Below are 10,684 nucleotides of genomic sequence, written 5' to 3' on the forward strand. Positions count from 1 at the left end.
ACGGGATGGATGGATGGATGGAGGGGGTGACTGGGGATGGGGAGGGATGGAGGGTGTAACTGGGGATGGATGGACGGAGGTTGTGACGGGATGGATGGATGGAGGGTGTGACTGGGGATGCAGGTTGTGACGGGATGGATGGATGGATGGAGGGTGTGACTGGGGATGCAGGTTGTGACGGGATGGATGGATGGATGGATGGAGGGGGTGACTGGGGATGCAGGTTGTGACGAGATGGATGGATGGATGGATGGAGGGGGTGACTGGGGATGGGGAGGGATGGAGGGTGTAACTGGGGATGGATGGACGGAGGTTGTGACGGGATGGATGGATGGAGGGTGTGACTGGGGATGGATGGACGGAGGTTGTGACGGGATGGATGGATGGAGGGTGTGACTGGGGATGCAGGTTGTGACGGGATGGATGGATGGATGGAGGGGGTGACTGGGGATGGGGATGGATGGACGGAGAGTGTGACTGGGGATGGATGGATGGATGGAGGGGGTGACTGGGGATGGGGATGGATGGAGGGTGTAACTGGGGATGGATGGACGGAGGTTGTGACAGGATGGATGGATGGAGGGGGTGACTGGGGATGGGGATGGATGGACGGAGAGTGTGACTGGGGATGGATGGATGGAGGTTGTGACGGGATGGATGGATGGATGGAGGGTGTGACTGGGGATGCAGGTTGTGACGGGATGGATGGATGGATGGATGGATGGGGTGACTGGGGATGGGGAGGGATAGAGAGGCACCATCCCTCCATATATCAGGGCAAAGCTCCTGGCCCCTGCCCATTAATAACCCCATGTTCAGCCCCTCCCCTGCCCCCCTGCCCAGGCTGGTATGGGATGGGGCAGTGCAGAGCAGGAGCATCTGGGCAGTGCCTGGCTCTGCTGTGGCTTTTCCTAGTGGCCCTGCCCGGCTGCGCCCCACCCTGAGCCGATTTCTCCTACCCCTGCTCTGGAGGTGGGCGCTGGGGCTGCCTGCCCGGCTGGTACAGGCAGCGCCCCCTGTGGCCAGACACCCACACTGCTGCAAATCCCCACGGCGCAGCTTTGCCACAGCCAGCCGAGGGCGCTGCCGCGCGGCAGGACGAGCTCCCAAACAAGGGAACGGCGCAGAGCCCAGCGACGCACGGACTCCCCACCGGGGCCAGGCCGTAGGGCAGGGCTGCTGACGAGCCTAGAGACTACCCTGGCGTGGCTGGACGTTGGCCTCAGTTACAGGAACTGGGTCCTGCTTCCCTGCTGCCAAGGGGGCTCTTCAGTGAGGGGCAGGGTATGAGCCCCCCTGCTGTGGTTGGTCCACAGAAGAAAAGAGCCTACTGCTGCAGCCGGCTGAAGGTGCGCCTAGGTGGCAGGCCGTGGGTTAGCGGGGAGCCCCATCCCGAGCGGGCGTGCAGACCAGGTGTCACTGATGGCAGGACAAGGCCGCAGGCTGCAGCATGGGTAGCAGAGGTTGCCCGTCCGTGCCGATGGGGCTGTCCTGTGCCAGGCAATCCTGCCGACCTGATGGTTAATGAGGGTTATTTAGTTCCTGGGAGGAGGCTGGAGGGGCACCACTGAAGAATAGGGGGCCTCCGTGGGGGGATCAGGGCCCAGACGTGCCAGGCGCTGTACGTTTGTGGAGCGAATAGTCCCTGCCCCAAAGGGAGCAATTGTGCTGCTAGATCTGGCCGTGCCAGGGGCAGGCAGTGCTGGCCGGTGGGGGGCGGAATGAACAAAGCAGTGTTTTAATGGAACTCTTTCAGACTCTTCCTCCCACATAAAGAAACCAAAGCAAAGGGCACAAGCCCCAAACCTCCCAGAATCCCCTGCAGGTTTGGCGAGCTGAGAGCGAAGGTGGGTCATTAAGGTCCCCCAGGGATCCCACTACTGCCACCAAAACCCCACAGCTAGTGGTCAGCATGTGGCCAGGAACAGCTGCCCTACATCCCTTGGCATTCACTGGGCACAGAATCTCCCTGGGCAGAGCCAGGCCAGACCCAGGCACTTCTCCAACCTACCTGAACCGGGCTCCTAGCTGCACCGGGGATCCAGGACACCTGGGTTCCATGCCTGGCTCTGCCCAATGTGCTGGGTGACCTTCGGCAAGTCCCTTCCCTTTTGTGAGTCTGCCCCGTGTCCATCCAGCCTGGGAGCTCTCCTGAGCCAGGCCGTCTCCCCCTGTGTCTGGGCAGCGCCCGGCCCATGGGGCCCCATTTGGGGTTGGTGCTACTGCAGTCCCCATGGCCTGAGGGCAATCTGAGACAAAGCTGAGGAGGGGTCTCTAGTTCCCTGCACCCCCCGTTCTCTACCCACATGAGAGAATGCAGCCCATGGTCTGCCACAGGAGTCTCTCGGCGCCTGATGCTGGCGTCTCCCCATGGCCCCAGCCAGCGCCAAGCCTGCGTTGGCACCAGACGTGGGAACCTCGCGCTGGCACCGGGCGGGCGCTTTCGTCAAGGCCCAGCGAGGCACCAAGCTGTTTCCGGCTCTCCCGGCTGGGGAGAAAAGCTGGGAAAGGTTGGGGGGCCCAGGCCCCGCAGGGAGAATAAAGAACCCCCTTCCCCCCACAGAACCGTTTGTGACTCTCCTGATTTCAGAGGCAGTCTGGTGAATGGGGGGGGGAGGGGCTGGTTGTGTGGGTCCCACACTCTGCTCTCTGGGCGCCAGCCGGGGGCGTCCGCTCGGCAAGGCCCAGTGGGAATTGGGAGCCTAAAGAGCTTGGCGGAGCTGGGCCTGAGCTCCCAGAATGCACCACAATTGGCAGCATCCCTGGCGTTGGGGTGGGAAGGGGGTTTGGGAGTGGGAGGGGCTAGGCGGGGGGGAGGCAGCTGTGCCCACGCATGTCCCCCGGAGTGGGGTGTGCCACAGGCCCCCGTGTTGGCCACTCCCTCAGCACACCTGCTCAGCCCTCCCCTGAGAGAGCCCTCTGCTGGGTTGTTATTGTAGGGTCTTTCAGGAGCGCTAGGCTGGACACTGGTCTGTTATTGTAGGGTCTTTCAGGAGCATTGGCCTGGCGACTGGTTTTGTTATTGTAGGGTCTCTCAGGAGCACAGGGCTGCCCTGGTGGGGGCAGAGGGACCCTGGAGTCCCAGCAGGGCAGGGCAGGGTCATCCCTGCCCACACCCAGCTCCAGTGCCTGGCTCCAGGTGCCAGCAGAGCCGGCTGGTGCAGGAGGCGCAGTGACGGGCCCCACATGAGGCTGCTCCCTACCCCGCCAGTGGATGGAGGCTCAGCCATCGAGAGCGACCCAGCCGTTGTCATGGGCTGTTCACCCCACATGAGCCACCCAGCCCCAGCTTTGCACAGGGGCCAGGCCAGGGCGGGGGGGGGGGGCAGAAGAATCAGGGTCCTGCACACAAGTGGGGGGCAATGGCTGGGTTGGGCCAGGGCTTTGGTCCCAAGTGTGTCCCAAATGTTTCCTTGCCCTGTGCTGGGAACCCTACGCTGCCCACAAAGGTGCCACCTTGGTGCCAGCACTAGCTGGCAGCTGCATCTCAGCACCAGGCACGGAGCCCCTGTATAAACAGCCCCCACGCCCCACCCCAGAGGTGGCTGCATCTCAGCACTGCGTAACAAGCCATTATTTTGTCTAATCTTAATAAATCCTCCTTGTCGTTAAGCTGACTGTTTAACGTGCCCCCCATGCCCCCCTGCTGACTCGCCGGGGCGGGAGGGTGAGAGGGTGCTGGTCACTGACTGCACAAGCAGCGGCTGCCTGACCCCGGCGCTGCTCCCCACGTCACCAGGCAGGGGGCGCCGCAATGGGAACATTCCCGGGAATAAACAGGAAGCGCTCAGGCCCAGGAATCTCCCACGCTCCCCGGGCCGAGTGAGGCGCCCCCTGCTGCCTGGTGAGGGGAGCTCCCCCACCCCCCTGCCTGCCCCCCATGACCCTTTTGCAGCAGAGGTTTCTCCCTGTATGATCCTGGGTTGGGGGGAGCATGGCTGGGACGCCGGTGATCTCGGCGCCGCTTCAGCCCAGCGTCTTAGCATGGCCCAGGGCTCTGGGCTGCCGAGCCAAAGGGGGAGATTTTCCCGTCGCCTGTTTGTTTAGTTTTCTCTCTTGCCTAATTCCACTTGATCCCACCACCCACCCAGCTTCCCCAAGCCTCCCCCGATCTCAGAGAACCCAGGAGTCCTGGCTCCCAGCCCCCCCCAGTCGGACTGCCTTGTATGGCAGACACACTGCCGGCTCTCTCGCTTCTGTTGGTGCTGACCCCATCATCCCCCTCCCCCGGCTGCTCCCCTCAGAGCTCTGCGCCCCACGCAGGAGGGCAGGGGACCCCACACAGGCCCTGACCACTTCCTGCAGCCACAGCAAAGAGCCCAAGCAGCCAACGGGCCATGGAGCCTGAGCTCCCCAACCGCTCCAAGGGTTCTATTCCCAGCTCTGGGATGGGGGGGGGGTCTAGTGGTTAGAGCAGGAGGGTGGGGGATGGGGCTGGGAGCTAGGACACCTGGGTTCTATCCCTGGCTCTAGGAGAGGAGTAGGGTCTAGTGGTCACAGCAGGGGCTGGGAGCCAGGATTCCTGGGTTCTACACCTGGCTCACAGAGGGGAGGTCTAGTGGTTAGAACAAGGAGGGGAAACAGGGCTGGGAGCCAGGACAGCTGGGTTCTACCCCGGCGAGGCGAGGGGATGGGGGGTCTAGTAGTTAGAGGAAGGGGGGAGATGGGGCTGGGAGCTAGGACACCTGGGTTCTATCCCTGGCCCTGGGTGGGGAGGGGGGGCTGGGAGCCAGGACACCTGGGTTCTATTCCCACTTACCCTGCCTGTTTCCCTTCACGCACTGGGGCTGGGGAGTTCGTTCAGTGCTTGGAGATCCCCGGGGAGGGGAAGCCTGGAGCTGGGCCGATGGCTGGGGGCGGGGAGCCCTGTTGGCCTTCACTCCAACCCCGCTTCCGCCCAGCCCTGCAGCTCTCCCCAGCTGGCAGCCCCTCCGCTGTTCACACGGCCCTGGTGACATGGGGCCGGCAGAGAGTCGCCTGCATGGGGCTCTGAGCAGCCCCCGGCTAGGAGCCACCTGGTCTCGCTGGGCCCTTGTCCTCACACGAACTCGTGTCCCCGGGCAGGGGGTGAGCAGCTGCGGGGCTCGCCAGCCCCCTCTGGCGGGGATCCTGGGGTGAGACTGTGCGGAGCCGCACACGGCTCAGCCCCATGGCTAGCCAAGCCCCCCCGTCCTGTGCTGGGGGCTCAGTGTGGGGGAGGGTCCGGCTCAGTTCTGGTCAGCCCCAGCAGGCCGGGGCATGGGAGCAGCACGCCCCAGGGAGGCTGGGGCGTGACTTGGGCCAGGAGGGGGCCCACAAGTGGGGGTGTGGGGGGGAGTCAGGACTTGGCGGGGGGGGGGGGAGAGTGGTCAGTTTTGGGCAGGGGCTTAAGAGGAAGATCCCACCAGGGCCCCTCCTTTTCCTTGTGTCGCCCTGGGGCCCCAGGTCAGGGAAGCACCGGGGGGTTCGTTGCAGCTCACCGGGGGAAGAGACCCCAGCCATGGCCCATGGGTCTCCCCCCATCCTCCTTCGCCAGCCATAGGGAAACCCCCCGCAGTGCCCCCCAAATCCTCCCCACCCACCAGGAGACACAGACCCCACTGCGCCTGCGGGGAGACACTGTGGGTCCCGGGTCCCTCCCATCCCTGCACACCAGGGAAGGGCCCCAGGACGCCTCCCACACGACCCCGGGGCCTCACCCAGCACCCACATGCAGCCACCTCTGGGGAGAGCCCGGCAGCGGCTCCACAGCCCGGCCAGACGCCGAGTTAGGGCAGAAAATAAGCGAGAATCCCAAAGCGCCCGGCCCTGACTGCCGGGGGGGGGGTGCCCCCTGCCGAGCCCCCCGCCCCGCTCCGCAGCGCCCCCCGCCCCGCTCCACGCCCCCTGCCGAGCCCCCCCTGCCGAGTCCCCCGCCCCGCTCCACGCCCCCTGCCGAGCCCCCCGCCCCGCTCCACAGCGCTCCACGCCCCCTGCCGAGCCCCCCGCCCCGCTCCACAGCGCCCGGCCCTGACTGCCGGGGGGGCGCCCCCTGCCGAGCCCCCCGCAGCGCCCCCCCCCCGTGCTCCTGCCCCGCTCCACAGCGCCCCCCAGCCCCCTGCCGAGCCCCCCGCAGCGCCCCCCCCCGTGCCCCCGCCCCCAGGCTCTGACAAGCCGCCCCGCCCCGCGCTATGGGCGGAACCCAGCTCCGCTCGTCGGGGGGCGAGAAGTGGGGCAGGAGACACGTGGGGAGGCGGCCCGCGCTGCAATTTGCATATCCATGAGCTAGTTTACATACTCGGTCAGGGATTTGCCTACGCTCGGGCGCTGCACGTCTGGAACGCATACTCAGCTATTGCATATGCATGAATCATTTGCATACCCGCCTTGTAATTTGCATATTGATTCCACGTCCGCGGCGGACGCATGACGCACAACTCGCATATTCATGAGCATCGTTTGCATATTATGCGCCCCGCCCCTTCAGCCGCGCAGGACGCGACGGGGCGGGGTTTGCGTGCTAACGTCACGGCGGCGCGGCGCGGGGCCGCCGGGAGGGAGGATGGTGGCCGGCGCGTTCCCCATCGCGAAGCTCCTGTACCTGGGCGTACGGCAGCTGAGTCGGCCCCTGGCCGCGCGCATCAAGGCGGGGGCTCGCGCCAGCCCCTTTTTCCGGGCCTACGTCTGCGGGCCGCCGGCGCAGCGTGAGTGATGGGCCGCGCGCGGGGCGCTGAGCCAATGGGGCGGGGTTGCGGGCTAATGGGGCTCATGCGGGGCGGGGCTGCGGGCACTGCGAGCCAATGGGACGCATGCGGGGGCGGGACAGAGCGATTGGCGGGCCAATGGAGGTGGTATGGGGGCGGGGCTGGGTCCGAGCAGGCCAATGGGACAACTGCGGAGGCGGGGCAAAGAGCCTAGCAGGGCAATGGGAGCGCGGAGCGGAACTGGGGTCACTTGAACCAATGGTTGGAGGGCGGGGGCGGGGCGTGGGGCCAGAGGGCCAATAGGCGGAGCCCATGGGCGGACCCACGGCTGACATTGAACAGACTCCTATAAGCCAAAGCCACGAAGTGACCCCAGACGTCCCCCCCCCCCCCCGGCTCCCAGATTGGGCTGGGCCGTGGGGCGGGAGCCCAGGGCTGGGCTAGCAGGGGGCTGCGGGTCGGGAGTGAGGGGCACCGGCAGAGCTGTGGGGGAGCCCAGGGCTGGGCTGGCAGGGGGCTGCGGGTCGGGAGTGAGGGGCACTGGCAGAGCTGGGGGGGAGCCCAGGGCTGGGCTGGCAGGGGCTGCGGGTCGGGAGTGAGGGGCACTGGCAGAGCTGGGGGGAGCCCAGGGTGGGCTAGCAGGGGCTGCGGGTCGGGAGTGAGGGGCACTGGCAGAGCTGGGGGGGACGGCAGGCCTGGGCTGGCAGGGGGCTGCGGGTTGGGAGTGAGGGGCACTGGCAGAGCTGCGGGGAGCTCAGGGCTGGGCTAGCAGGGGGCTGCGGGTCGGGAGTGAGGGGCACTGGCAGAGCTGGGGTGGATGGCAGGGCTGGGCTAGCAGGGGGCTGCGGGTTGGGAGTGAGGGGCACCGGCAGAGCTGGGGGGGACGGCAGGCCTGGGCTAGCAGGGGGCTGCGGGTCGGGAGTGAGGGGCACTGGCAGAGCTGGGGGGGAGCTCAGGGCTGGGCTGGCAGTGCCCCATCATGCCCCTCCCCCCTGCAGTGTACCACTGGGTGGAGATGCGAACCAAGATGCGGATCATGGGCTTCCCCGGTGCCACCATCAAGCCCCTGAACGAGGAGGCGGCGGCGGAGCTGGGCGCGGAGCTGCTGGGCGAAGCCATCGTCTTCGGCGTGGGCGGCCTGTGCATCTTCCTGGAGTACGCGCGCCAGGCCTCCAACACCAGGCGGAAGGAGGAGGAGCAGAGCAGCACCCTGCTGGGCCTGCAGGAGCAGGTGGCCGAGCTGGGCCTGGCCGTGGAGACCCTGGACGCGCAGCTGCGCGAGGTGAACCGCCTGCTGCTGGACATCTCCACCAGTGCCAAGAAATAGGGGCCCCCTGGGCGGGTTGCCAAGGAGGAGCCTGGCGCGCCTGGGCCCTGCCCCCCGGTGCTGGGGTGCGGAGCTGGCTGGGGCCAGGAGGAGCCTGCGCTGGGCCAAGCGACTGAGACGCGCCCCCGTGTGGGCTCGGGGGTCCAGGCTCACGACCCCCCTCGGCTCCCGCGGAGTCTGAGTTTTCTACAGTGTAAATATTCATCCATTAAAACCCACCTGCTGCTGAGGAGGTGGAGCCATGATTGGGGCGGGGCTTGGGGAAAGGGGCGGAGCCACAGGTCACTCGTTTGCACCCCGGGCTCCCCTAGAAAGTGGAGCTGGTCCCAGCAATTCCTTCCCCAGAGTCTGGGATCGGCCCCTTCCCTAGCACCTGTCCTGGTATCAGGCAGTGGGGGGCCCAGCCAGATCCACCTCCCTTCCAGGGCGTTACTGATCTTCAGTGTCACTTCCCCGGCTCTTCCCAAGTGCTCCTTGGGGCTTGCCCCACTGACCCCGGGCCCTGCCCCCCTCAGGGATCCCAGCCTTTGGGCCAGGGTCTGGGCTGGCTGTGCTGCTGCTTCCCCTTCCTGCACTGGCCTGTGGTGGTGCTGCCTCCGTCTCACTCTTCCTGCAGGGGCCAAGTGTCCTGGCAGTGGCTGGCGCCCAGCCGAGGGGGCACTCCATGGGGCAGGGTCCGTGGGGCAGCATGGCCAGAGTGATCCCTAGCGGGAGCCACTGGGCCAGGCTGCAGGGGCAAAGCGGATTAATGCAGCAGGGCAGGGGGTTGGAGGTCTCTGTGTCCCCCTCACTTCCATACAGGCCCAGGGGTCCCCAGCTCCTCCAACCCAACAGGACCCACATGGCCGGGCCCTGCGGCTGGGTCTAGCAGGGGCAGGGGCCGTCCTGGACAACTGTCACCTTTCTGCCTGGAGAGGGGTGAGCCCTGGGGAATAGGCTGTAGGGCCAGCCACCAACCCGGCTGGATTTACCCCAGGGGAGGTGCGGGGGACGACCAGGCAGGCTGGAGGCAGCGGGGGCTGGGTTAATGCATCCTTCCCCCTGGCTCAGCAGTTCAGCCCCCTGCACGGAGTCCAGGGACTGACCCAGCCTGGTAGCTTGGCTCTGCCCTGAGGGGGAGGAGCCAGGGAGAGGGGTGCTGGGAGGCCTGGTTGGGTGGGGGGGTGAGGATGAGGAGGGGCACTGTGGGAGTGGGGTGCAGGGGAGGCCTGGTTCTGGGGGAGGATGGGGGAGGGGCGCTGTGGGAGTGGGGCACTGGGGAGGCCTGGTTCTGGGAGGGTGGGGGGTAGGGATGCTGGGGAGGCCTGGCTCTGGGGGGACAGGGGGTGGCCTGGTTCTGGGGCAAAGGGGGTGGGATGCTGGGAAGTCCCACGCTGGCCCTGGATGGTGCCATGGGCTTGGGCAGTGCGGGGCCCTAGCCCTGGGACCAGAACCCAGGTGTCCTGTCAGCTCCACCCCTCTGGACCTTAGCAAGAGCCCCCGGGTGCTGCTGGTGTGCAGTGCCCTGGGGCTGATCCCGTCCGGGAGGCAGTTGCTGGCCATGCAGCCCCATTGGGGGCGGCGGGGGGGGGGCACATGCTCACAGGGTGTTGAGCAAGAAGGGTCCTGCCTGATGGGCCGTGTGGGGTGGAGCATTGGAGGCAGGGGTGGTGCTGGTCCTGGTTCCAGTTGATTCAGGGGCCTGGGGCTGGTTTCTGAGCAGTTAGTTGGGGGTGGGGGTTCAGGCCATGGGTGCGCCCTGCCCAGGCACCCACCCCACACATCCGCCCTGCTGGCCCTCAGCCACAGGGAGCAGGGCTGGGGCAGGCAGATTTAGGGTAACTTTTTGCCAGACGCCGCAGCCCCGGCATGGCTGGGCCTGGAGAAACAGGCCTGTCGGCAGCTGCCCTGCTGGAGAAAAGCCCTAGGGACCAGCCGCCTGCTCCCCCCGCCCTGCTTGCCCGCCCCACACACTCCCCCAACCTGGGAAATCCATGCACACGAGGTGCCAATGTGCAACTACTGCCCCTGGGCTGCCCTGCCCCACAAGTGTGTGTGGGGAGGGGGTGCTGGCTGGGGCAGGCCTGGCCAGGGGGCAGAGTTCAGGTGGCTGGGTGTGGGCCAGGCCAGGGTTAAGCAGGGACAGGTTGGCAGAGGTAGGGCAGGCCTGGCCAAGATGGGACGGGTAGGCTGGGGCAGGCCTGGCCGGGGCCAAGCAGGGCCAGGTTGGCAGAGGGCAGGGGTGCGCTGGGGCCAAGCAGGGCAGGTTGGCAGGGGTGCGCTGGGGCAGGCCTGGCCCGGGGCAGGTTAGCAGTGGGGCGGACAGGCCTGAGCAGGGCGCGGTTGGCAGGGGGCTGGGCTGGGCTGCTGGTCTCTGCTGGCTGGCACCTGGTGAGGGCAGCTATGAAAATGGCATCACAGCTGCAATTTGCCCAGCAATGGACCCCAGTAAGGGCCCTGCGCCCCCTCCCCAGCGGGAGATGGATTCCCCCACCCCACCCCCCCACGTTGGGCCAGGCCTCTGGCTCAGGGGGAACTCCCACAAGGGAGTTGTGTCCCTGGCAAAGCCCCAGGAAGGGGGGGGGGGGGGGGCTCTACATCCCAACCCCCCCACCTGGAGCCAGGCCAGCCCACTCCCCCCCTCCCCCGGCCCCAGTTCAGCCCTTCCTAGTGTTTAATGAGGCGGCCACGTGGTGACAAGGCACCTGGCTTCCCC

The 10,684-nt window shown here is 66.9% G+C and overlaps 1 protein-coding gene across 1 annotated transcript; it reads left to right on the forward strand.

Moving 5' to 3' along the window:
* The first annotated feature begins 6,466 nt into the window (after positions 1 to 6,466).
* OPA3 (outer mitochondrial membrane lipid metabolism regulator OPA3) lies at positions 6,467 to 8,218 on the forward strand. The gene is made up of 2 exons (XM_044988862.1): positions 6,467 to 6,662; positions 7,661 to 8,218. The coding sequence occupies exons 1-2, from the start codon at positions 6,521 to 6,523 to the stop codon at positions 7,987 to 7,989; spliced, it is 471 nt and encodes a 156-aa protein (XP_044844797.1). The 5' UTR covers positions 6,467 to 6,520; the 3' UTR covers positions 7,990 to 8,218.
* Positions 8,219 to 10,684: the final 2,466 nt, after the last annotated feature.

The sequence above is a fragment of the Mauremys mutica genome, chromosome 15 (genome assembly GCF_020497125.1).
Source record: "Mauremys mutica isolate MM-2020 ecotype Southern chromosome 15, ASM2049712v1, whole genome shotgun sequence".
NCBI lineage: Eukaryota > Metazoa > Chordata > Testudines > Geoemydidae > Mauremys > Mauremys mutica.

Bases quoted from the DNA above. Each gene is read 5' to 3' on its own strand.
- OPA3 (XM_044988862.1), top strand. From the start codon at position 6,521: ATGGTGGCCGGCGCGTTCCCCATCGCGAAGCTCCTGTACCTGGGCGTA. The intron at 6,663-7,660 runs GTGAGTGATGGG...TCCCCCCTGCAG, and splicing joins CTGCGGGCCGCCGGCGCAGC to TGTACCACTGGGTGGAGATG.